The sequence below is a fragment of the Pistacia vera genome, unplaced genomic scaffold (assembly GCF_008641045.1).
Source record: "Pistacia vera cultivar Batoury unplaced genomic scaffold, PisVer_v2 Contig282, whole genome shotgun sequence".
Classification (NCBI taxonomy): domain Eukaryota; kingdom Viridiplantae; phylum Streptophyta; class Magnoliopsida; order Sapindales; family Anacardiaceae; genus Pistacia; species Pistacia vera.
Genome location: NW_022196093.1, coordinates 225,663 through 253,316, shown reverse-complemented (window position 1 = coordinate 253,316; position 27,654 = coordinate 225,663). Strand labels below are relative to the sequence as shown.

The window sequence follows — 27,654 nt, the reverse complement described above, 5'->3', positions numbered from 1 at the left end:
TCTACGTCTTTAACCCTATAATCTAACATGTATAGTGCCTTTGATAATAGTCCCTAGGTTACACACCACGCTAAAACAGCAAAAATTAGTTCATTTTTGGCTTGCAATGGCCAACACCCAGAAATTAATGAATCAGAGAAATGTTCTATATAGCTTACAAAACTGTGAATGCATTTTTTATTAATGTCTTCCATTAGAATTTAGAAACCGAGCAAGCACATATTACAACAAACAAGTGAAGACGGTGGTAAAATATGTAAAAAGAGAAACAATCATTTACAAACAAATTTAAAATTACACTATATACCAATTGGCGATGCTATGTAGCTTCCTCTATAATAAATGGCTCATTCTTTCTGAATCAGTGGTATGATGAGGGAGGGTGACAGTAAGAAGCCCTAATGGGACAAAATAAAGCAAAAAATTTTGCAAATCTTCAATCTCAGCCAAATGGTGAAGGAACAGGCCCTGCAACTGCATCTGATCTTTGAATACTTCCCATACCGCAGATAATGCATCCAGGTGTTGAAAGCGCTGAAAATTTGGCCCCACAAAGATCACAGACATCGTATCCAATGGTAGACAGACGGCTAAGTGTGGCAGCACAGAATTGAGAGGGATCTTCTAATGGATCAATAGACTTGTTGGTCAAACCCCTCTGAACACACATGTCAATCAGACTCCTCAACTCATCCTGCTTACTCGGAGGAGCTTTGGACAGAAGCAGCTCAAGCATCTGTTTGGCATATCCAAAATTCTGAACATCCATGTTCCGTTTAATGGCAGTTCGAATGCAATTTATTCGGTGCTTTGTCTGAAGAGGTAGAGAACCCAAATGACGTGACAGTCTAGCCATTTCATCTTTTGCACTGATTGCACTAGGGCCTTGAACTTTCTGCAGTCGTAAAATTTCCTGCAATGTAACCCAAGTGATGGTCATGCCACTATATCATGTTTCCAACACATGAGAAAATCTATGTCGTACAAAACAATAAAAGGCACTATACGTAAATCATACAAGTAATAATTTTGCTCAAACATCTATTGTACAGGACTGTTAAGTCCATTTTAATTCTTTAAAAATTTATAGAATTTATTTAATTAGTTTCGTGAACTGAGGCCATTTATAAAATCAAAAAATGGACAAGCTAATTAAAACTTAAAAACCAATAACCAGGTCCAAAAATATCCTTCTCTGCAGATAGTTGGCTGTTCTTTTCTAAAGAGTTTAAAATTATGGGTCCAACAAAAGAAGTAAACACCAGCAAGGTGCTATTCTGCAGATACAAGGGCTTCAGAGATATAATGCATTTGAAAATACAATAAAAATGAGTACCTGCAGAAGAGTGACTGCTATCTTGTACTGTGCACAGATGGTTGCTTGAGCTTTAATATCAGCGCCTCGAGACTGATCCTTAGCTAGTGCAAGGAAAGCTTCATCAAAACAAGATAGTGCATCTGGAAGTTGATTCTGCTCAAGGTGAGCAAGACCAGTCTTGAAACATACTGGAGCAGCTGCCCCACGAGGAACCTGTATGAGGATAAGCCATGATGGACGGCACTAGGAAAATAGATATTAAATATGTTTACCAGACATAAGATATGGAAAGCAGCCAAAAGACTAAACAGACAGATTGGACAATGTCAACTGGGGGTAAAAGGCAAACCTCTCAAACCTTTCTCCCTTTAGTTACATACACAAAGAAAGAAATAAATACATTTAAAAAATGAAATAGAACTTGAAGATCAGGCTATTGTACCACCACTGCCCACTTATTTCTTTTGTCTTCTTCTAACCAATTTTCATCTCAAAATAACAGGTGATGAAGAGAATTTGAAGTTTACAATCACTATTCCATATGAAGCATACAGAGTATTAAAAAGGTAACTTCATAGTGAAAATTTTAGATATCCTTCCAACTTAAACCTACCTTCCTCGTCCTTTCTGAGCTACACAGCATAAACCAAGCTAAAGACCTTTACTACCAAATTTTATAACTGAGTGGTCTTCACCCACACATGTTAACTCTTCCATCAAACACCGGATTACAGCAATGAAAAAAATAAGCATATGATGAAGCTCAAAGTTGAAATAAGATATACATACATAAAATGGTGCTAGTTCACAAAAAAATATACTAGTAAAAAGAAAGCGATCTTTTTAAAACTAGACGCAGCATTAATATTACAACAATCAGCACAAGAACACCCAAAAAGAGGGATGAAGGAAAAGTAAAGCATGAAATTAGACAGACAACACATATACTCACCTGTCCAGGGCGGACTGATGCTGGCGGAGAAACGGGATGAGTAGTGGCTTTCCCAGAATCTGGAACTCCAAGGGCACTGAGATCAAGAGGTTGTGTGGAAGGTGGGACCTGAGCAGCTTGAACCTGAGGTTGAGACAGGAAAGGAGCCTGACCAGAAGATTGTGGTGGAACACCACCATCAGGAAGTCCAATGGACTCAACTGGAATTGCAGGTTGCTGAGGAGCTTGTGGGGGAATACCACCACCAGGGAGACCAATATCAGCGGCAGATACACTTGCCTGGTTAGGTATTACATTGCTACTTTCAATGCCTCTAGCAGCTTGTTCATATTTTGCAAGATAAGAAGTTCCAGGAGGAGGCAGGGTGGCAGCAACTTGGAGCGACGGAATTGTATTGTGGAAAAAGTCTTCTGGAATAGGTCGAGCTGTAGCTCCCATACCTGCAGCCGTAGGAGCTGGCTGTGATACTGATGGAGGTTGTGCCCAAGATTCAGTACCAAATGGGTCAACAGGAGCAGAACCTGTAAGGGCGGCTGCACTTCCACTGGTAGCAGGAGAAGGTTGGGATAAAATCTGACCAAGGTCCTGGGATCCAATAGTTGACTTAGACCTCATAGGTGGGCCCAACCCGTCACCAAGTTTAAACTGCTTCGTGGCTTCTTTAATCTTATTGACATCCACTGTAGCAGATGCAATAGGCTTATCTCGTATTCTAATTTGTAATTTTTTGGCTTTTGATGCTCCCTCCTCATCACTGCTGCTACCATCAGCAGTTGCACCATACATTGTTTTCTTAAATTCTTCTTCAGCTTTAGCCTGTTCATCAGCAGCAGTGGAACCAGCATATTGACTTGTAAGAGTTTCCAGACCCATCAGTGAACTGACCTTGGAATCACCATCAGGCGCTCCCTTTGATTTGTTAGACATAGATTTAGCTAAAGTAGTATGAAGACCATTAGGTTTATTGTCAGCTCCTGCAGGCATGAAAGGTTTAACCAAACTTTTTTCTGTTACTTCGACAATATTGCCTCTTCCCTTGATTGAGCCCAGGTAAACGCCAATATGATCAGAAATAATAGATGGTATGGGACCATCATCAGTCCTCATATAAGGCACCACTTCTGCAGCCAGTTCCCACTGAGGTATACTCTTCAAGTTAGTAGGAGTCTTGATTTCCCAGTTCCCACCACCCCATTCAGGTCCTTTCGGAACCATACTCTCAGCAGCAAAGTTGGCAAAAATGCCTTGTGTCCATCCAGTAGAACGGACTCTTAAAATCCTTTCACAATATCGCCTCAATTCCGAATTAGCCTCTTCTTCTTCCAATCTTTGAGCAAGACGACGCATTGCACTAGGATTAAGGTGGCAGATAAACATATCAAGCATGCTTTCATAGTCTGCTATGACTTCAAAAGTTTCTTTGGCACTGTCAAACTGTCCATACCTACAGTTTCAAAATTCAAGGTCATCAAGGAAAAAACAGGATGAAGACTATATTGCTATGAGTATGCTGGTCAACAAGATGCCTATCAAACACAGAGCAAAAAAAAATTATATGCCGCTAAAATATCAGAATATACTTTAGTACATATGTTGTGAAATCTGCACAGAGAATATACCGGTTCAGATTTAGGCACTTACAATAAAAATTTTCCAAAGCTATATGTCCAAATATGTATAAATGATAAATTATACATATAACTGAACATTCAACTGCGTCATTGAACTTAGTAACAAAAATATGTTTTTAAGCAGGACAGCAGGAACGAAAGAGAATGACAAAAGCCAATTATTTTCTCATAAAAATAAAAATTTGGGTCTAGAATGAGTTAAAAAATGAAAGATCAAAGGTTCTTAAATATTAACAAATATAATATTTAGTTCTTAAGCCTGAGCATGAATACCCGAGTTTCTCAGTGTGGTAAAACATCTGAAGCATCAACAACAATATGCTTACTTTATACAGGCATATCCCAATTGCCGGAAGCGATGGAATAAATGCGAGGTTGGAGGACATTTTGGATAATCTCTAGAGCGCAAAAATTCATCCTTCAGAACAGATAGAGCAGTAGAAAACCGGAGAGCTTTAATTGCATATATGCCCCGCAACACCTAAATTATTTCTCCATGTGTGAGCAACTACACTGGATTTGTAAAACATAAAACATAAGGCATCATCATTTCTCACCTGAGTGAAATGTGGTCCAGCTTGGGATAGCGATACAGCAAGGTCCCCACAGACAGGAGGACCTTTGGCAAGAATATCAAGAGACCGGGGAGTTATACGCAAGCTGTCAAATCTTTATCAGAAAAAACGCCAGTGATGTCAGATATTACTAGCTTTTGTCCACAGATCTATTTGACACAAGAAGATGCGTTTTATAAAAACATAGCATGTCCAAGAGAAAGAGACAAGAAAACCTTGATGTTATTTGGTACAATATTTCAGACAGGTCAAGCTTCTGCTCAAAATATTGCTGCATCGTGGCAAACCCGATAAGAAGAGGTTCAAGAAGCCCAACAAGACAACTCTTAACCTCAAACCCTTTCTTTTGTTTTGGACTGATATCCGTTGGGTTAGCGAGCAATAAGCGATCATTCAAAGCGCCAACCAAAACTGCAAGGAGGAATTTCAACTCAGCATCTCAGCATAATAATACGATGGAAAGTTGCAAGTGATGTTGTTTACACATGACACTATAGACGATACCAGGCTGTTCACGCATACAACACAAGACAAGCTATTTACCTGAATTTGGCATACTAATTGAGACAATGGTCCTAACTTTTCCATCCCAGCCTAGCACACTAATTCCAGTAGCGGTAGAAAACAGAAGTGCTGGCCCAACCCACAAAAGGGATCTATAGTGCACAAAAGTTAAGTGTTCAAACAAAACATATTGATCTTGTCATACAAGTATATATTAAAACAGCGAAGAAAAAGCAGGGGTGAAGAAGCGAAGGAAAGGAAGTTTCATGCTAAGTTATTCTGAATAAGGTATATATATATATCTATATACACACACACAATAGGGTCTAGCAAAAAAGTTATTCTGAATAAGGATATTGAAGGAAGTCCTTTATCAAATTTTGTGGAACTGCTTGCCAAAATGTCAAGATCAGCCGAAACTATAAGTACTCTTTGAGTAGTTAAAATTCCTGCAACATAGCCTCTCTGAGTCTCTTGCCAATGTACCTGTTGAAGTTGAAAAATTCCAAGGTTTCATAAGACAAATATAGATCATCTGCACAATTTATTCAAGAACACAAGTTGCACATAAAACAGATCCAGAAATGATGAAGAACGCATACATATATAATAACTATATAAAGAAGATAATGAATTTACTAAAATATCATAAAATGCCAATCATCCAGCTCTCTCATTTGAACTCAACAGGTTACTGAGTAAAAACATATCCAATTCATAGGCCAAGACAATTTTACATGGGTTTCCAGGGTTTTGTTAAGAACCATGACTTAAGATTTTGCTTCAGAAATTTAGGTGAAACAATCCACTAGATGCTCATGTTTCTGCATAGATTGAAGAGGGTTAAAAGGTCCTCAGAGAAAGGCTCAAATCTCTATTCCCCTGGTCGCTTTTCTTTTTCCATTCAAAAGTCAGTTTAATATAATCATGATAAATCATAGGTTTGCAGATTCTATTATAAATCGAAAGTTCAGCTGTCACTATTATGGCGTAGCAAGGTTCATTCTAGATAAACCGATTGTGATGAAGTATATGACTAACAAGGGCAAATGCTAAATTTTATTATGTTGGCTACATGTTTGTTACATAAATGTTGCTCAAAATAGGCCTGAATCTCCTGGTGCTAACTTTTACTTGAAGCCTTTATCCTTCATCCTAGTTCAATGTGAACAGAAGTAGCATAAGATATACAATTCTTAGTTATTCATATTCACCATGTTTCTATGAATGCACATGCCGTCATGAATAACAGCGAACAATTGCATACTGGCATGGTATTACATAATGATATCACTCAAATATTAACTCTATTTTTTCCAACTAGGTCCGGCCCCACTCAGTAGACAAGCTAGAGCATTATAGCCTCAGTTATCAGCACAGCCACTCCTAGATTCACTGGGTTATTTTAATGAATGGGACTGGGGACTAAACGTATCCTTCAAGAAGAAACTGAAGAAAATTAATTAGTTAGCATAATTTACTTCATGTTACATTAACATTTTATCAACAAATATGTGTACCATAAGTAAAAAAGATGGACTGGACAGGTCACTGTGTCAAATACCTCACACATGTAGCACAACAAAATTTCATAGGCAAACTAATAGTTTTCTACCTCTGCAATAAAGCAGGCTAGTTTAGTTGAAAAAGTCACTTGTTAACACACAAATGACATTAGGTTGAATTGTTCTGATACCAAGGGAGGGGGATTAAGAATTATAAGAGCATGCCAAGGAAACAAAGAGGGTTGCATCTCATTGTGCAGCTCATGAACCCAATGGATCTCCAGTGAACTGAAAAGAAGACCCAACTATATTTAAAATTGCTCCAGACATTCAAAAAATCATGCACTAAGAAAAGAAAATAGGAGATTTTATGCCTTCACTATTTTCCTTCAATTTGTGAACTGAGTCCTAAGTATTGAAGAGTTTAACTAATTACCTGAAGCACAATTTCATTAACTTTCAACTTGATATACTTTTTCCCTTCAGTTTTAGTTGGTATATAATGACCATCTGAAGTTGAAAGGCGGTATCCTTGAATCAACTTTGCCATCCCAATTTGATTACCGTTACATGCAAACATCAAAGTTGACTCTACAACAATAGGAAAAACTGATCAGCAAAATGTATTACAATAGCTATTGCTACTTAATAAAAAGGATATTATTTCCACAAGCACCTATTGGAGTGGAAAAGATGCGATCAACTTCAGTTTCAAACATAAACTGCACTGGACCGCGAACTGAACCAACATTTGAATCTGCTGGCTGGTTCTTTTCATCAGCTTCTTGTGAGTCCACCCCCAAAAGAATGTATAAAGCCAATCCAGTTTTGTCTTCATCAAGAATTGCAAATTGATTTTCATTGGGCCCGATAAATGCTGCATCTCGACCTGCAAAACTCCATACTTGTTATCAGCTTCATGCCCACGTAGTTCTTCAGCTCTGATATACACATGCACAGGCTAACAACAATAGAAGAAAATGTTTAAGAAACAGAAGTACCTTTGACAGTGCTACTTTTACTGTTAGCTAACTGGGAATCGACATTTTCCCGATAGAGGACAACCTCATTTGTAGTGCCACTGAATTCATAAACAACAAGAAACAGCTGCTGTTTTTTACTGTAAACCATGTACTTTGGATAATATTCCACATTGCTCGGAATCTGAAACCGGAATTTATCATAAGGGACACTGCACCATACAATTTCAAATAAAAAAGAATCCAGTTCAACATTACCGAAGTGTAAAGTTTCTTGTAGATACTATCAACTCCAGAACAGAGATTATATGCCATAATATTTACACCATCTACATAAAAGGCTCTGACAGGATAATGAAGAACCCGGTTCTCTCTATTGAAGAAATTGAGCTCCAAATGAAATGGCTGCCAATGAACCAAAGCCATCATGATGTACAAAATACGCAATGTAACCACTTATATGATAATCAGTTTAAATCTTCAAAACTGAGCTACCTGACAAACAGGAATGTCTTTCTGTCGATGTTTAGTGTCTAGCATTGTGATGAGAGGCAGCCGAGATATTGGAGCACTTTTGGCATGACCTTCCATGAAATGCTATAACAAACACAAGTCATCACCACATCAAACAGGAAAGACAAATACAAGAGTTAAGATCCCAAAAGGTAGAGGTTTGAAGTTAATTCTCGATTGAGTTACAACTACATTGTAATGCTACAAGTCCCATGTTTGTATTATAACTTTTATATCCCAAGTGATGTCATACTATTTAATGATTGTTATATCATTCTTCATCTTATTGCATCCTTCACGTGGCAATCCTAAATTAATTTCATATCACTTAGGATCTAAAATTGGGATACAAATCAAGGATGTATATTATATTATTATAATATAAGCCACAAGTTTGAAATGTCAAGTTAAGCAAATAAATGTAAACTTGGCCTAAAGAAAAATATGGAGAATAATCGACTCTTACTCATGATAAAATTCCACTTATATGCTTTGTTTGGGTGTGTGTATGTTTCTTTCTGGGTTTGCAAATAAGTGTAATTATTGATGAGCCTAGCTGTCAAATTAAATGCAATAATGTTTCTTTCAAATGCAAATAAATTTAAATGTCCCATTAAGAAAACTCCACTAAATTAAAAGCCCAGCTAGACAAAACTCATAAATTTTGAAAATTTACCAAAATCATACCACCAAATTTACACAGTATATTTAAGATAGATCTAAATATTGCACGATTTATGAATTAGACCAATTACCAAGACTCTGTTTTTTATAAGAAAATGCCAAGAATATATTTCAAACTGATGGACCACCAATAGTCAAGTGGTATAACCGTAAGGGGCAAAGAAGGAAGAGTAATACAGGACAGCTGGAGCAGCAGCATAACAAGTAAGGCAGCAGCACAACAAGCGTGAATGAATCTGTTTGACAGGTGGAACAACAACACAGCTAGCATGACAAATAAAGGATTGGCAAAAATGCCTTGTGTCCATCCAGTAGAACGGACTCTTAATCCTTTCACAATATCCGCTCAATTCCGAATTAGCCCCTTCTTCCAATCTTTGAGCAAGACGACGCATTGCACTAGGATTAAGGGCATATAAACATATCAAGCAGCTTCATAGTCTGCTATGACTTCAAAAGTTTCTTGGCACTGTAAACTGTCCATACCTACAGTTTCAAAATTCAAGGTCATCAAGGAAAAAAAGGATGAAGACTATATGCTTGAGTATGTGGTCAACAAGATGCCTATCAAACACAGAGCAAAAAAAAATTATATGCCGCTAAATATCAGAATTACTTTAGTACATATGTTGTGAAATCTGCACAGAGAATATACGGTTCAGATTTAGGCCTTACAATAAAAATTTCCAAAGCTATAGTCCAAATATGTATAAATGAGAAATATACATATAACTGAACATTAACTGCGTCATTGAACTAGTAACAAAATATGTTTTAAGCAGCACAGCAGGAACAAAAGAGAATGACAAAAGCCAATTATTTTCTCATAAAAATAAAAATTTGGGTCTAGATGAGTTAAAAAATGAAAGATCAAAGGTTCTATAATTAACACAAATATAATATTTAGTTCTTAAGCCGAGCATGAATACCGAGTTTCTCAGTAGTTAAAACATCTGAAGCAAACAACAATATGCTTATTTACACAGGCATATCCCAATTGCCGGAAGCGATGGAATAAATGCGAGGTTGGAGGACATTTTGGATAATCTCTAGAGCGCAAAAATTCATCCTTCAGAACAGATAGAGCAGTAGAAAACCGGGAGGCTTTAATTGCATATAGCCCCGCAACACCTAAATTATCTCCATGTGTGAGACACTACACTGGATTTGTAAAACATAAACATAAGGCATCATCATTTCTCACCTGAGTGAACTGTGGTCCAGCTTGGGATAGCGATACAGCAAGGTCCCCACAGACAGGAGGACCTTTGGCAAGAATATCAAGAGACGGGGAGTTATACGCAAGCTGTCAAATCTTTATCAGAAAAAACGCCAGTGATGTCAGATATTACTAGCTTTTGTCCACAGATCTATTTGACACAAGAAGAGGCGTTTTATAAAACATAGCATGTCAAGAGAAAGAGACAAGAAAACCTTGATGTTATTTGGTACAATATTTCAGACAGGTCAAGCTTCTGCTCAAAATATTGCTGCATCGTGGCAAACCCGATAAGAAGAGGTTCAAGGAGCCCAACAAGACAACTCTTAACCTCAAACCTTTTTTGTTTGGGACTGAATCGTTGGGTTAGTGAGCAATAAGCGATCATTCAAAGCGCCAACCAAAACTGCAAGTAGGAATTTCAACTCAGCATCTCAGCATATAATACGATGGAAATTGCAAGTGATGTTCTTTACACAAGACACTATAGATGACACCAGGCTGTTCACGATACAACACAAGAAAGCTATTTACCTGAATTGGCATACTAATTGAGACAATGGTCCTAACTTTTCCATCCCAGCCTAGCACACTAATTCAGTAGCGGTAGAAAACAGAAGTGCTGGCCCAACCCACAAAAGGGATCTATAGTGCACAAAAGTTAAGTGTTCAAACAAAACATATTGATCTTGTCATACAAGTATATATTAAACAGCGAAGAAAAAGCGGGGTGAAGAAGCGAAGGAAAGGAAGTTTCATGTAAGTTATTCTGAATAAGGTATATATTATATATCTTAATACACACACACACACAATAGGGTCTAGCAAAAAAGTTATTCTGAATAAGGATATTGAAGGAAGTCCTTTATCAAATTTGTGGAACGCTTGCCAAAATGTCAAGATCAGCCGAAACTATAAGTACTCTTTGAGTAGTTAAAATTCCTGCAACATAGCCTCTCTGAGGTCTTGCCAATGTACCTATTGAAGTAAAATTCCAGGTTTCATAAGACAAATATAGATCATCTGCACAATTTATTCAAGACCACAAGTTGCACAAAAACAGATCCAGAAATGATGAAGAACGCATACATATATAATAACTATATAAAGAAGATAATGAATTTACTAAAATATCATAAAATGCCAATCATCCAGCTCTCTCATTTGAACTCAAACAGGTTACTGAGTAAAAATATCCAATTCATAGGCCAAGACAATTTTAATGGGTTTCCAGGGTTTTGTTAAGAACCATGACTTAAGATTTTGCTTCAGAAATTTAGGGGAAACAATCCCCTAGATGCTCATGTTTCTGCATAGATTGAAGAGGGTTAAAAGGTCCTCAGAGAAAGGCTCAAATCTCTATTCCCCTGGTCGCTTTCTTTTTCCATTCAAAAGTCAGTTTAATATAATCATGATAAATCATAGGTTGCAGATTCTATTATAAATCGAAAGTTCAGCTGTCACTATTATGGCGTAGCAAGGTTCATTCTAGATAAACCGATTGTGATGAAGTATATGACTAACAAGGGCAATGCTAAATTTTATATGTTGGCTACATGTTTGTTACATAAATGTTGCTCAAAATAGGCCTGAATCTCCTGGTGCTAACTTTACTTTAAGCCTTTATCATCCTAGTTCAATGTGAACAGAAGTAGCATAGATATACAATTCTTAGTTATTCATATTCACCATGTTTCTATGAATGCACATGCCGTCATGAATAACAGAGAACAATTGCATACTGGCATGGTATTCATAATGATATCACTCAATATTAACTCTATTTTTTCCAAATAGGTCGGCCCACTCAGTAGACAAGCTAGAGCATTATAGCCTCAGTTATCAGCACAGCCACTCCTAGATTCACTGGGTATTTTTAATGAATGGGACTGGGGACTAAACGTATCCTTCAAGAAGAAACTGAAGAAAATTAATTAGTTAGCATAATTTACTTCATGTTCTATACGTAAATCATACAAGTAATAATTTTGCTCAAACATCTATTGTACAGGACTGTTAAGTCCATTTTAATTCTTTAAAAATTTATAGAATTTATTTAATTAGTTTCGTGAACTGAGGCCATTTATAAAATCAAAAAATGGACAAGCTAATTAAAACTTCAAAACCAATAACCAGGTCCAAAAATATCCTTCTCTGCAGATAGTTGGCTGTTCTTTTCTAAAGAGTTTAAAATTATGGGTCTAACAAAAGAAGTAAACACCAGCAAGGTGCTATTCTGCAGATACAAGGGCTTGAGAGATATAATTCATTTGAAAATACAATAAAAATGAGTACCTGCAGAAGAGTGACTGCTATCTTGTACTGTGCACAGATGGTTGCTTGAGCTTTAATGTCAGCGCCTCGAGACTGATCCTTAGCTAGTGCAAGGAAAGCTTCATCAAAACAAGATAGTGCATCTGGAAGTTGATTCTGCTCAAGGTGAGCAAGACCAGTCTTGAAACATACTGGAGCAGCTGCCCCACGAGGAACCTGTATGAGGATAAGCCATGATGGACGGCACTAGGAAAATAGATATTAAATATGTTTACCAGACATAAGATATGGAAAGCAGCCAAAAGACTAAACAGACAGATTGGACAATGTCAACTGGGGGTAAAAGGCAAACCTCTCAAACCTTTCTCCCTTTAGTTACATACACAAAGAAAGAAATAAATACATTTAAAAAATGAAATAGAACTTGAAGATCAGGCTATTGTACCACCATTGCCCACTTATTTCTTTTGTCTTCTTCTAACCAATTTTCATCTCAAAATAACAGGTGATGAAGCGAATTTGAAGTTTACAATCACTATTCCATATGAAGCATGAAGAGTATTAAAAAGGTAACTTCATAGTGAAAATTTTAGATATCCTTCCAACTTAAACCTACCTTCGTCCTCCTTTCTGAGCTACACAGCATAAACCAATCTAAAGACCTTTACTACCAAATTTTATAACTGAGTGGTCTTCACCCACACATGTTAACTCTTCCATCAAACACCGGATTACAGCAATGGAAAAAATAAGCATATGATGAAGCTCAAAGTTGAAATAAGATATACATACATAAAATGGTGCTAGTTCACAAAAAAATATACTAGTAAAAAGAAAGCGATCTTTTTAAAACTAGACGCAGCATTAATATTACAACAATCAGCACAAGAACACCCAAAAAGAGGGATGAAGGAAAAGTAAAGCATGAAATTAGACAGACAACACATATACTCACCTGTCCAGGGCGGACTGATGCTGGCGGAGAAACGGGATGAGTAGTGGGTTTCCCAGAATCTGGAACTCCAAGGGCACTGAGATCAAGAGGTTGTGTGGAAGGTGGGACCCGAGCAGCTTGAACCTGAGGTTGAGACAGGAAAGGAGCCTGACCAGAAGATTGTGGTGGAACACCACCATCAGGAAGTCCAATGGACTCAACAGGAATTGCAGGTTGCTGAGGAGCTTGTGGGGGAATACCACCACCAGGGAGACCAATATCAGCGGCAGATACACTTGCCTGGTTAGGTGTTACATTGCTACTTTCAATGCCTCTAGCAGCTTGTTCATATTTTGCAAGATAAGAAGTTCCAGGAGGAGGCAGGGTGGCAGCAACTTGGAGCGACGGAATTGTATTGTGGAAAAAGTCTTCTGGAATAGGTCGAGCTGTAGCTCCCATACCTGCAGCCGTAGGAGCTGGCTGTGATACTGATGGAGGCTGTGCCCAAGATTCAGTACCAAATGGGTCAACAGGAGCAGAACCTGTAGGGGCGGCTGCACTTCCACTGGTAGCAGGAGAAGGTTGGGATAAAATCTGACCAAGGTCCTGGGATCCAATAGTTGACTTAGACCTCATAGGTGGGCCCAACCCGTCACCAAGTTTAAACTGCTTCGTGGCTTCTTTAATCTTATTGACATCCACTGTAGCAGATGCAATAGGCTTATCTCGTATTCTAATTTGTAATTTTTTGGCTTTTGATGCTCCCTCCTCATCACTGCTGCTACCATCAGCAGTTGCACCATACATTGTTTTCTTAAATTCTTCTTCAGCTTTAGCCTGTTCATCAGCAGCAGTGGAACCAGCATATTGACTTGTAAGAGTTTCCAGACCCATCAGTGAACTGACCTTGGAATCACCATCAGGCGCTCCCTTTGATTTGTTAGACATAGATTTAGCTAAAGTAGTATGAAGTCCATTAGGTTTATTGTCAGCTCCTGCAGGCATGAAAGGTTTAACCAAACTTTTTTCTGTTACTTGGACAATATTGCCTCTTCCCTTGATTGAGCCCAGGTAAACGCCAATATGATCAGAAATAATAGATGGTATGGGACCATCATCAGTCCTCATATAAGGCACCACTTCTGCAGCCAGTTCCCACTGAGGTATACTCTTCAAGTTAGTAGGAGTCTTGATTTCCCAGTTCCCACCACCCCATTCAGGTCCTTTCGGAACCATACTCTCAGCAGCAAAGTTGGCAAAAATGCCTTGTGTCCATCCAGTAGAACGGACTCTTAAAATCCTTTCACAATATCGCCTCAATTCCGAATTAGCCCCTTCTTCTTCCAATCTTTGAGCAAGACGACGCATTGCACTAGGATTAAGGTGGCATATAAACATATCAAGCATGCTTTCATAGTCTGCTATGACTTCAAAAGTTTCTTTGGCACTGTCAAACTGTCCATACCTACAGTTTCAAAATTCAAGGTCATCAAGGAAAAAACAGGATGAAGACTATATTGCTATGAGTATGCTGGTCAACAAGATGCCTATCAAACACAGAGCAAAAAAAAATTATATGCCGCTAAAATATCAGAATATACTTTAGTACATATGTTGTGAAATCTGCACAGAGAATATACCGGTTCAGATTTAGGCACTTACAATAAAAATTTTCCAAAGCTATATGTCCAAATATGTATAAATGATAAATTATACATATAACTGAACATTCAACTGCGTCATTGAACTTAGTAACAAAAATATGTTTTTAAGCAGCACAGCAGGAACAAAAGAGAATGACAAAAGCCAATTATTTTCTCATAAAAATAAAAATTTGGGTCTAGAATGAGTTAAAAAATGAAAGATCAAAGGTTCTATAAAATTAACACATATAATATTTAGTTCTTAAGCCTGAGCATGAATACCCGAGTTTCTCAGTATGGTAAAACATCTGAAGCATCAACAACAATATGCTTACTTTACACAGGCATATCCCAATTGCCGGAAGCGATGGAATAAATGCGAGGTTGGAGGACATTTTGGATAATCTCTAGAGCGCAAAAATTCATCCTTCAGAACAGATAGAGCAGTAGAAAACCGGAGAGCTTTAATTGCATATATGCCCCGCAACACCTAAATTATTTCTCCATGTGTGAGACACTACACTGGATTTGTAAAACATAAAACATAAGGCATCATCATTTCTCACCTGAGTGAACTGTGGTCCAGCTTGGGATAGCGATACAGCAAGGTCCCCACAGACAGGAGGACCTTTGGCAAGAATATCAAGAGACCGGGGAGTTATACGCAAGCTGTCAAATCTTTATCAGAAAAAACGCCAGTGATGTCAGATATTACTAGCTTTTGTCCACAGATCTATTTGACACAAGAAGAGGCGTTTTATAAAAACATAGCATGTCCAAGAGAAAGAGACAAGAAAACCTTGATGTTATTTGGTACAATATTTCAGACAGGTCAAGCTTCTGCTCAAAATATTGCTGCATCGTGGCAAACCCGATAAGAAGAGGTTCAAGAAGCCCAACAAGACAACTCTTAACCTCAAACCCTTTCTTTTGTTTGGGACTGATATCCGTTGGGTTAGTGAGCAATAAGCGATCATTCAAAGCGCCAACCAAAACTGCAAGTAGGAATTTCAACTCAGCATCTCAGCATAATAATACGATGGAAAGTTGCAAGTGATGTTCTTTACACATGACACTATAGATGACACCAGGCTGTTCACGCATACAACACAAGACAAGCTATTTACCTGAATTTGGCATACTAATTGAGACAATGGTCCTAACTTTTCCATCCCAGCCTAGCACACTAATTCCAGTAGCGGTAGAAAACAGAAGTGCTGGCCCAACCCACAAAAGGGATCTATAGTGCACAAAAGTTAAGTGTTCAAACAAAACATATTGATCTTGTCATACAAGTATATATTAAAACAGCGAAGAAAAAGCAGGGGTGAAGAAGCGAAGGAAAGGAAGTTTCATGCTAAGTTATTCTGAATAAGGTATATATATATATATATATATCTATATACACACACACAATAGGGTCTAGCAAAAAAGTTATTCTGAATAAGGATATTGATGGAAGTCCTTTATCAAATTTTGTGGAACTGCTTGCCAAAATGTCAAGATCAGCCGAAACTATAAGTACTCTTTGAGTAGTTAAAATTCCTGCAACATAGCCTCTCTGAGTCTCTTGCCAATGTACCTGTTGAAGTTGAAAAATTCCAAGGTTTCATAAGACAAATATAGATCATCTGCACAATTTATTCAAGACCACAAGTTGCACATAAAACAGATCCAGAAATGATGAAGAACGCATACATATATAATAACTATATAAAGAAGATAATGAATTTACTAAAATATCATAAAATGCCAATCATCCAGCTCTCTCATTTGAACTCAACAGGTTACTGAGTAAAAACATATCCAATTCATAGGCCAAGACAATTTTACATGGGTTTCCAGGGTTTTGTTAAGAACCATGACTTAAGATTTTGCTTCAGAAATTTAGGTGAAACAATCCACTAGATGCTCATGTTTCTGCATAGATTGAAGAGGGTTAAAAGGTCCTCAGAGAAAGGCTCAAATCTCTATTCCCCTGGTCGCTTTTCTTTTTCCATTCAAAAGTCAGTTTAATATAATCATGATAAATCATAGGTTTGCAGATTCTATTATAAATCGAAAGTTCAGCTGTCACTATTATGGCGTAGCAAGGTTCATTCTAGATAAACCGATTGTGATGAAGTATATGACTAACAAGGGCAAATGCTAAATTTTATTATGTTGGCTACATGTTTGTTACATAAATGTTGCTCAAAATAGGCCTGAATCTCCTGGTGCTAACTTTTACTTTAAGCCTTTATCCTTCATCCTAGTTCAATGTGAACAGAAGTAGCATAAGATATACAATTCTTAGTTATTCATATTCACCATGTTTCTATGAATGCACATGCCGTCATGAATAACAGCGAACAATTGCATACTGGCATGGTATTGCATAATGATATCACTCAAATATTAACTCTATTTTTTCCAACTAGGTCCGGCCCCACTCAGTAGACAAGCTAGAGCATTATAGCCTCAGTTATCAGCACAGCCACTCCTAGATTCACTGGGTTATTTTAATGAATGGGACTGGGGACTAAACGTATCCTTCAAGAAGAAACTGAAGAAAATTAATTAGTTAGCATAATTTACTTCATGTTACATTAACATTTTATCAACAAATATGTGTACCATAAGTAAAAAAGATGGACTGGACAGGTCACTGTGTCAAATACCTCACACATGTAGCACAACAAAATTTCATAGGCAAACTAATAGTTTTCTACCTCTGCAATAAAGCAGGCTAGTTTAGTTGAAAAAGTCACTTGTTAACACACAAATGACATTAGGTTGAATTGTTCTGATACCAAGGGAGGGGGATTAAGAATTATAAGAGCATGCCAAGGAAACAAAGAGGGTTGCATCTCATTGTGCAGCTCATGAACCCAATGGATCTCCAGTGAACTGAAAAGAAGACCCAACTATATTTAAAATTGCTCCAGACATTCAAAAAATCATGCACTAAGAAAAGAAAATAGGAGATTTTATGCCTTCACTATTTTCCTTCAATTTGTGAACTGAGTCCTAAGTATTGAAGAGTTTAACTAATTACCTGAAGCACAATTTCATTAACTTTCAACTTGATATACTTTTTCCCTTCAGTTTTAGTTGGTATATAATGACCATCTGAAGTTGAAAGGCGGTATCCTTGAATCAACTTTGCCATCCCAATTTGATTACCGTTACATGCAAACATCAAAGTTGACTCTACAACAATAGGAAAAACTGATCAGCAAAATGTATTACAATAGCTATTGCTACTTAATAAAAAGGATATTATTTCCACAAGCACCTATTGGAGTGGAAAAGATGCGATCAACTTCAGTTTCAAACATAAACTGCACTGGACCGCGAACTGAACCAACATTTGAATCTGCTGGCTGGTTCTTTTCATCAGCTTCTTGTGAGTCCACCCCCAAAAGAATGTATAAAGCCAATCCAGTTTTGTCTTCATCAAGAATTGCAAATTGATTTTCATTGGGCCCGATAAATGCTGCATCTCGACCTGCAAAACTCCATACTTGTTATCAGCTTCATGCCCACGTAGTTCTTCAGCTCTGATATACACATGCACAGGCTAACAACAATAGAAGAAAATGTTTAAGAAACAGAAGTACCTTTGACAGTGCTACTTTTACTGTTAGCTAACTGGGAATCGAAATTTTCCCGATAGAGGACAACCTCATTTGTAGTGCCACTGAATTCATAAACAACAAGAAACAGCTGCTGTTTTTTACTGTAAACCATGTACTTTGGATAATATTCCACATTGCTCGGAATCTGAAACCGGAATTTATCATAAGGGACACTGCACCATGCAATATCAAATAAAAAAGAATCCAGTTCAACGTTACCGAAGTGTAAAGTTTCTTGTAGATACTATCAACTCCAGAACAGAGATTATATGCCATAATATTTACACCATCTACATAAAAGGCTCTGACAGGATAATGAAGAACCCGGTTCTCTCTATTGAAGAAATTGAGCTCCAAATGAAATGGCTGCCAATGAACCAAAGCCATCATGATGTACAAAATACGCAATGTAACCACTTATATGATAATCAGTTTAAATCTTCAAAACTGAGCTACCTGACAAACAGGAATGTCTTTCTGTCGATGTTTAGTGTCTAGCATTGTGATGAGAGGCAGCCGAGATATTGGAGCACTTTTGGCATGACCTTCCATGAAATGCTATAACAAACACAAGTCATCACCACATCAAACAGGAAAGACAAATACAAGAGTTAAGATCCCAAAAGGTAGAGGTTTGAAGTTAATTCTCGATTGAGTTACAACTACATTGTAATGCTACAAGTCCCATGTTTGTATTATAACTTTTATATCCCAAGTGATGTCATACTATTTAATGATTGTTATATCATTCTTCATCTTATTGCATCCTTCACGTGGCAATCCTAAATTAATTTCATATCACTTAGGATCTAAAATTGGGATACAAATCAAGGATGTATATTATATTATTATAATATAAGCCACAAGTTTGAAATGTCAAGTTAAGCAAATAAATGTAAACTTGGCCTAAAGAAAAATATGGAGAATAATCGACTCTTACTCATGATAAAATTCCACTTATATGCTTTGTTTGGGTTTGTGTATGTTTCTTTCTGGGTTTGCAAATAAGTGTAATTATTGATGAGCCTAGCTGTCAAATTAAATGCAATAATGTTTCTTTCAAATGCAAATAAATTTAAATGTCCCATTAAGAAAACTCCACTAAATTAAAAGCCCAGCTAGACAAAACTCATAAATTTTGAAAATTTACCAAAATCATACCACCAAATTTACACAGTATATTTAAGATAGATCTAAATATTGCACGATTTATGAATTAGACCAATTACCAAGACTCTGTTTTTTATAAGAAAATGCCAAGAATATATTTCAAACCTACCAAACATCCCAATATTTTAATGGCAGTCAAAAGGTTTGAAGGTAAAAAAATTCAAGCCAAGTTGTAACCCTATTAATTACAGCTTTGCCACATCCAACTTTTCTTCTCTCATATTTGCATTTAAATACATACACCTGAGTATCAATGTCACTACATTTTTTTACTATTGAATTAATACATCTCCAATGGCTAAAATTACATCTGACAGGCATTATTAATGTGCTCTGAGAACAATACATCAGAATTGATCACCACCATTTAGAGTTCTTTAATTGAATAGTAGACAACTTGTGTCAAAATTTTGTGCAGAAGTTAAAACCATTGATCCTAGCGCTATAAACATGTATGACAATGATGAATAAGAAAGCAACATACGCTGTAAAGAAATGCCTTCCTTGCAATATCTGCAATCGTCAAGTGATTGTGCCTGTCAGATCAGACAATAGTCAAACTATCACATTAGTCAATGATAGCAAGTTTATCATTAATACCAAAGGAATAGTAACAGTTCCAATCTTCAAAATGATTTAAGTTCCAATATTCAAATATGTTATTCAAACAACAGTCATCAAAACAATACTTTTGAACTCACCCCTTCAGATGATGCTCTTGCAATTGTGCTTGAAGTTGATGATCAGCTAAAATTCCAGATGAGCCCATGGATGAGAGTTTTTCCTTTAGAACAGATGCTGCAAATCAATTCTATCAGCATATCTGGTCATCTAACAGAGCACGATGGCACAGCTAAAAAGTGTCTATGATAATCAAAGCAAAACAGACTAGAAAAAATGGAGGCAAAACATCACAAAAGGCTAAAGGGATTCTCTTCTTCCATTCAGAGCATCCAACAAATAGCAGATCATGCTATTAATGAAAGAAATGGCAAAAGATATTTCAAAAAAAAAAAAAAAAAAAAATTCAATAATTTTGAGGCAGAGGCAGTCCAGTATCTGGCTCACTATGCAATCATTTTGGTGTTGCTCACATTTCATAGTGCTAACAGTGTTAGTTGCTGCATTCATTGGCTATCATTTTTAAAAACTAGATCCTGAAGTTTGAACTATCAGGAAAAAGAAGAGAGAGACAAAGCAGTAGTATAGGAACAAATTTTATATTGCAGTTGAAAGACTCAAATAGCAGTAACCTTGATGAATTGCATTGTCCACATTATAAACTCTTACGAAAGTTGACCAATTTAATGGTTCAACACATAATATAGAGTACTGGAAATTGCTAATCTTTAGTGGTTCAAAAATGCAATAATCTAGTCAAGTTGATAATCTGAACAGGTCATCAATCAAATACAGAGCCGATAAGAATAATGACATCAAGATATGTTAAGAAGACGAATATAATCACAAATTAATGAAAATGACTGTTTACATAAAATACTTCGAAACATAAAAATCCAGATTCAAATAAAAATTCACCTGAAGATCCCCTTGCACTTTGCAAGACGGCAAAGAGCTGTTTCCTTCCTTCCCTAGTGTATGCAGCCCTATTCTTAATATTGTCACCACCTGTCAAATTCTGAATTATAAAAAGAAAAAAACAATCTCTCAGTTCAGACATTTAACTGGTAACTTATAAGTAAATGGCATAGAGGAAGCGCTCGTAACTGCAAACAATAGAGCTGCTAAATTCAATTTTGGGTGAACTTCTAAGGCTTTAACTCGTGGTAAGGGATAAACTGCTTCTCCACCTTGCTGAGATAGAATTCGAGGGATGTCTATTGATTCAGTTGCTGCAAAACAAATTAGGAAATATGTCAGCCAGTGCAGCAACCATTACCTTTAATATTACAAGAACATGTGAAAGATGGATGGAGCCTAAGGAACCATATGACACAAATACATTTTATCATTCATGTATAAATTAATGGGTTTACACATTCACTTATATGTCATTCAAAACATATACTGCATGGTAATTTTTACATAGTACAAAAAGACTTCTTAAGAGGCAAATTTAAAAAATAAAAAATAAAAATAAAGAGGAACGCCAAGGCATGCTCAAACACAGAGCCACCATTCTCAGGAAGGTGACAGAAATTCTTTTAGGTTAAAATTAGAAATTAGCTTACAGGCAGGCTCAAAGAAATTTGCTTGCATAGGAGGTCTATTAGGATTAAGCATCACTCTTGTTTTCCAAACTTGAAAAGTACCATCCTTGGAAAGAGTGACAACTAAACGCAACAAGGGAAGCCAAGCAACTGAGATTATTGGTTGGGAACCCACTTGTGTACTGCAATTACCCAAACCACTTGAAGTTAAGTCCATGACAACAGCAGCAATAACAATAAGAGAGATTGCAAGAGAAAAGAAGATATAGTAACTAATTTACACAGGTTGATGTCATATATCAAAACAAAATTATCACAACTTTGACAAGTTTCAATATATATATAAACTTGCCACAATCTTTTCAAGCATGTCTACTATAAGTGCCTGGATCTACCCATCACTGTAGTAATTAACACATCCAGGCCACAGATCCAAATAAAATGACCCAAGCACTTAGAAAAATGTTTGTTGCAAACCTGGTGGCATTATTGAAAATGGAAAACAGCATAGCATGCATGTAATATAGCCAGTTTAATCACAATAGGTAAGCCAAAACTACATGATAGCTACAGATATAGGAAACTAAACTCACTGCTACATCTATGACATTAACCTGATCAAAAAACTTGCTAAACTAGAATATACTACAATAGCTTCACACTTTTTTCCTCTACAGTAGTGACATCTAGTAGTGATTTAAGCTAACACATTTAAAACTCATAATGCAGCAGTTAAAGGGCCTCACAACCGCAAAAAAAAAAAAAAAAAATATATACATATATATATATATATTAACCAAGGAGGATTTAATTGATGGAAGATTCATAACCCTTGCATTGGGCTACATGCACTGTCACAGCTGACTAACTAATCAATAACCAATCTTATTATAAAAAATATTGAATAATCAAGACATACTAATGCAGAACAAAGAAGCAAAGACTTTTTGTTTAAGACCCTATTTTGATATCAAAAATGTTTTATTTTATAGATTTGAGAATTACTTTTATTTAAGATACTTGAGATATTACTTCTGAATGTCAAACTTTCCTCTTTTAACTTGTTATGATCAGATCACTTTCAACTTAATATTGGTAGATTTCAGTTTCCTTCTTGTTTATGACTTGGCCAATATATATAGACCATATGTTTTGTCCTTCAAAGAGCATAGATTAATTATATAATAATAAAATTCTTGAATGATTCTCCTCCAAAGCCTTTCTCTAAATCATTTTTTCTACCTTTCAAATATAATTCTTTTCTATGCTTTTTCTTACCTTCCTCTTTTCTCTCCCCCACTGTACATCAAGCATGTTATTGTCTCTACACTAATAAGGTAAGTTGAATTTCCTGATACAACTTTGCCAGGGCTAATTCCAGAATGCTCTCAGACCCTCGGTAGCAAAACATAAGACATGAAGATAGCTTCAAAATTTATTTTTTAGAGAGCCAAAAAAAAAAGTCAATTTCCAAGTTAATCAATATGGAAATTAGAAAGATAAGAAGCCGAATTGATTACTAGGTAAACTCCAACAAGAATCTAGGCCTTTTTTTTAATTATTATCATAGTTAAAAGTAGCAAGTTCTAACAAATAGATATACTAATTATCCTGTTTTTCTTTCTTGCATTGATATATAATTCATTAAAAGAATGCGAAGAAAGTCTAAACCAAGTATATAAAGAAATATAGAATAGACCACTGTTGACCAAAAAAGAAGAAAGAAAGGAAGTGAGATGAAACTGTAAAATTGAATAAAATTCTAAAAGGAAATAGAGGAGCTCAAAGTCTCCACCCAGTGAAAAGAGTCCACAGCAAACCCTGTTATTCTCAATAGCTTTTTCTCCAATGTATTTTTCCTTTATTAATACTTGCATTAATTCATTCTAGCCTCCAATATTTTTCTATCAAGATGCAAAACAAGCAACATGAAAAGAAAAGGAAAGAGAAGGGTGGAAGAAATCAAGTTCACTGAACTAGCAGGTTAACCAAAAAACAACGAACCACTAATTACTTACATTCCAATCATAATAGGTCTCTCTGTTGATACATCCCATGCTAAAAGTGTACCTCGCCTATCACCAACAAATATCCATTCCAATGTCGGGTGAAAAGCAAATGCACCAGCACCAATAAGTTTAATTGTATTATCAACTGTGATGAAACAAAACAAAAAAAAAAAGGTCATCTGCTGTTCAGCAAGAGGCTAATATATATCAAAAAACCTATACAAAGAACCAAGCATCTCATCTCACGTTGTAGTGTGTAATGAACGGCGTATGTATGAATGTTGTAAGCTCGGATCAAACCATCTGCATAAGCTACATACTGGAAACAGATAAAGAAGTCAAACAAACAATTGGAAGAAAGTCCTCTAACTATGAATGGCAAGAAGATCGAATCTATTATTAAGTTGTCATACATGGCCACTGACTAGGACCGCAAAATGCATTGCATTTTGAATTGGTTCAAACCCAATTATCTGATAACTGAAATTAAGATTCAATCAATTGTTCTGTTTAAAATCCCATCTAACTATTTCAATAATTACAAATCAAGGTAATCTGATAATAATCCCGTCGTTGTCAGTCTGAAGAATAATATAAAAATTATATTACACAATGCATACAGAATTCTTAACATATGTGGTTGACTCTCCGACGATAAATGTTTAACTTTTTAACAATCTTTCACAGTTAGTAAGGTTTTACAAAACAATTCATATCGTGGCAGATTTCATAACTCCATAATTTCCTTTCTATGTAAAAGTTTTGGTAACAAGAAAAGAAATTAGATAGGAATATTATTTTTATATAATTTAATATTCATCACAATAACGAGACATTAGGAGATCTTTTTCAACTTAAGGTACTCTTTATACAACTTTGCAAATGCAAGAACCCTTAAAATAAGCAAACAGTTCTTTCTTTGTCCCTAAAAGAAGCTATATCATCAACAGATGTTACATAAATGGAATTTTCACACTCATAATAATGCTCAAAAAACTCAAAACCTAACAACATTTGGCCCCACTCCCAATTCTCAAACAACCATGCAAATAAACGACTTCAAATTTCTCAAAAATTAAGAGAGAGGAGCATCAATAGACTAGCAAAAGTTGCAGATTATCCATGGACATCTTAACTTCCAGTAATTCAAATAGACATTCGATCAAGAATTCTCCTAATAATTATGTTTGATGATGAAAGGCAATAAAATTGCAAGATCTTGATTCGATGATGAAAGGCAATAAAATTGCAAGATCTTGATTCTTCTCATTCGATAAATGCAAATAAGTTACACACTAAATATCTTAAACAAGAATTTAGTACTCATGTCTGCCATTTGGAGCTTGGAAAAACTAGAGCTTTTTTTCAACTGATTTCTAAACTTAAAATTTGAGAATAATAAAGGGAAAACGTTCAATTTATGACAGAATGAAATAATTAAATTACTATATTGAAAATTCAATAAGTTGAACTCTTTATTGATCCACCAAATAAACATACATCTAATTGAATGGATCAGGATCATCTCAATGCATTTACTGCCCCACTAGTGACCAAAATCACAGCCAAACAAAAATATTACCAGCACAGGTAGACGGGGATGGCAAGCTAGATTAACAATTGGCTTCTTCAAGTCTGTCTTTATTTTTGTAGGAGCCCTTCCTCCTTCAACAGTTCCAACAACTTCACACAAGAATTCAAAAATTAGAAACAGCTACAGGATTGATAAAAGTCATAATTGTAAGACTAGAGACAAATCTAAAAGTGTAACACCTAAAAGAATACTGACCAGTTACACTCATCCTCCTGTGGAACCCAAAAAATACAACCGGTTGGAGACCTGTCAATGCAAGATGAACTTCTGTATCAATGGAAATTTGTTCCGACTTCTTTTCAGGCGAATGCAGCACAAAAGTTTGCTCAGTGTCAAAATCGCAGGACCTAATTGTACAGTCCTACAGTAACAAATTTTTACAACAAAACTATTAATATTTGTTTTAAAATAAACACCTTAGAACTTTCACAAATCGTAATGCAGCACAAGAGCATCAATTTACACAGACATCAACAAAGAACTCAAATTTGCATAGTTAGGTCGAAACCTCAAGAATAGCGACAACAGCATGGCTGCTGGTAGGACTATAAGCCATGCGAACAGCAGGTGAACCAATGTCAATAGAAGCAATCTTGCTTCCAGTTAAAGTATCAAATTCTGCACACACAAAATATTCAAGCATTAAATCCGAAATTAATATGAATTGAAACGCTAGGAATCGATTAATTAAATGAAATTACCAATTACGTAGGTTCCCATAGCGACGGCGATGAGCGCCTGATTATGGTGAAACGCAGCGGCATGTGGCTGCAAGGGTTTGTTATCGCCGCGACCAACATGGCGCAGATCTAGGTGCTGAACTGTGGACCACTCCATTTTAGAGTTCTCTTCTGTTTCACCTTACAACATTACTACACAAAATCATATAACTAACTTAAAAAGATTGCTAATTCAGAACACAGAGAAATCCAGAAATGAATCTGATGCTGATCTAACTTGAACTAATGAAATTCAAGTTGTTTATGTTACCTGATGAGTACCCTACGTGAAAATGGAGCTCATTGAATTTTAAAGAGAAGAAAGAATGATGTAAAGAACAATGAGATCACGAACACCAGTCAGGCAGGCAGACAGCAGATGCAGGAGGAGCGAGACAGCTTTTACAAAAGAAAAGACTGGAATTTGAGTAAATTAAAGACCCGAATTTTTTTGAATGTCAAATTGGGGCAAGCCCAGCTCAGTCAAACCGAATGTGGACTCTAATGGGCCGGTATTGAATGTTTCGGGCCAGGTTCTGTCAACCCAAGCTGAATATGGTTATTTTAGGCTGGGAATCGACCCACAAAAGCCCGTAGTACAAGTTGATTATCTACAACCCAAAACGTCATATCCATTTGATGTTGAAGCTGAAGTTGAATGGTGAGTTTGAAAGGCGGAGTGGGAGAGATCACGGGCATTCGAAATCTACCTCAGTCATCTAGTCAGCCATTATTAATGCATTTGTCGTCATAATTAAAAAATTAGAATAGCTTCAAAGTGGTCCTTGGAGACTGGAATGCCAAAAAATAAGTATAAAATTACGAAACAGAATTCAATAAATGAGAATTGATCCTATAGAGGACCCATCCCAAATTCTTCAATCCATACTCCTGCTTTCATTCTTAATCTACCAAACACACATACAAATTTAGCATCCCTTGATGAAATGGTGATTATATTAAAATTTCATTTCAATTTCTATCTAATTTATTGAAAATGAATATAAGAATTTATGAAATGGTCCATTGGTAATGGTTGGAGAGAAAGTTGAAGTGGTAGCTAGGCTCCAATCATATGCACACTAATGAGGCCTAATTGATGGACAGCAACAGATTGGAATAGCGAATGATGGAGTAAAAAGATTGCAGCCCTTCATAGTCGGTCCAGCCCAATTCAGCCACAGAGATAAGTTAGTTGGGGGCCATTCAACTTTAAGTAATAGCTAGAAAAAACTTTGCATGTCTGCATCACTGATAATTGCAATGATGCCAAGGAATGTGACATTTTTGAAGAAGAATATCGGCAGCAGTAGCACGAAGTGAAAATGACCATACGCCTTTATAAAATTCTTTCTATTCCTATTTGTCTTTTTCTGTATTTTAAATTTTCACAATTCTACCTGCTTTCTTATGTTTAATTTCTGTATATATATATATATATATATATATATATATACTTAAATAGCTTAACGTTCACCACAATAACTGTCATAGGTTATTATATGTTTACTTCCATTCAAAAAGTTAGAAGACTCTTATTAATAAAAGCTTATTCCAAAATAACTGCCCAAGTGTTAAAGTGCAAACATAATGTATGTGTGGAGAATATTGCAAAACTACCAAGAACTGTAGTTTTTTT

The 27,654-nt window shown here is 36.2% G+C and overlaps 2 protein-coding genes across 2 annotated transcripts; both read right to left on the bottom strand.

Annotated features, from left to right (window-relative positions):
• Positions 1–150: 150 nt before the first annotated feature.
• Positions 151–5,177, bottom strand: LOC116134079. The gene is made up of 7 exons (XM_031419746.1): positions 5,020–5,177; positions 4,692–4,887; positions 4,459–4,570; positions 4,228–4,382; positions 2,271–3,714; positions 1,337–1,531; positions 151–913 (listed from the first exon to the last, which is right to left on the bottom strand). The coding sequence occupies exons 1-7, from the start codon at positions 5,030–5,032 to the stop codon at positions 443–445; spliced, it is 2,586 nt and encodes an 861-aa protein (XP_031275606.1). The 5' UTR covers positions 5,033–5,177; the 3' UTR covers positions 151–442.
• A 6,539-nt stretch (positions 5,178–11,716) lies between these two features.
• Positions 11,717–26,133, bottom strand: LOC116134055. The gene is made up of 24 exons (XM_031419702.1): positions 25,998–26,133; positions 25,805–25,914; positions 25,492–25,657; positions 25,285–25,385; positions 23,949–24,021; positions 23,712–23,847; positions 21,715–21,875; positions 21,251–21,375; positions 21,062–21,161; positions 20,224–20,320; positions 20,007–20,058; positions 18,809–18,910; positions 18,572–18,718; positions 18,335–18,497; positions 18,010–18,222; positions 17,770–17,924; positions 16,186–16,314; positions 15,860–15,977; positions 15,532–15,727; positions 15,299–15,410; positions 15,068–15,222; positions 13,111–14,554; positions 12,177–12,371; positions 11,717–11,788 (listed from the first exon to the last, which is right to left on the bottom strand). The coding sequence occupies exons 1-24, from the start codon at positions 26,131–26,133 to the stop codon at positions 11,717–11,719; spliced, it is 4,458 nt and encodes a 1,485-aa protein (XP_031275562.1).
• Between the last annotated feature and the right edge of the window lie 1,521 nt (positions 26,134–27,654).

What these genes read in the sequence shown, in the direction of transcription:
- LOC116134055 (XM_031419702.1), bottom strand. Translation starts at nt 26,133, where the DNA reads ATGGAGTGGTCCACAGTTCAGCACCTAGATCTGCGCCATGTTGGTCGC. An exon ending in GGAAGGCATTTCTTTACAGC is followed by an intron (nt 18,911 to 20,006) that starts GTATGTTGCTTT and finishes TGTTTGTTATAG; the next exon opens with CATTTCATGGAAGGTCATGC. An exon ending in AATTAGTATGCCAAATTCAG is followed by an intron (nt 15,728 to 15,859) that starts GTAAATAGCTTG and finishes TCCTACTTGCAG; the next exon opens with TTTTGGTTGGCGCTTTGAAT.
- LOC116134079 (XM_031419746.1), bottom strand. An exon ending in TTGTACCAAATAACATCAAG is followed by an intron (nt 4,571 to 4,691) that starts GTTTTCTTGTCT and finishes TTTCTGATAAAG; the next exon opens with ATTTGACAGCTTGCGTATAA. An exon ending in TTGGGATATGCCTGTATAAA is followed by an intron (nt 3,715 to 4,227) that starts GTAAGCATATTG and finishes TTGAAACTGTAG; the next exon opens with GTATGGACAGTTTGACAGTG.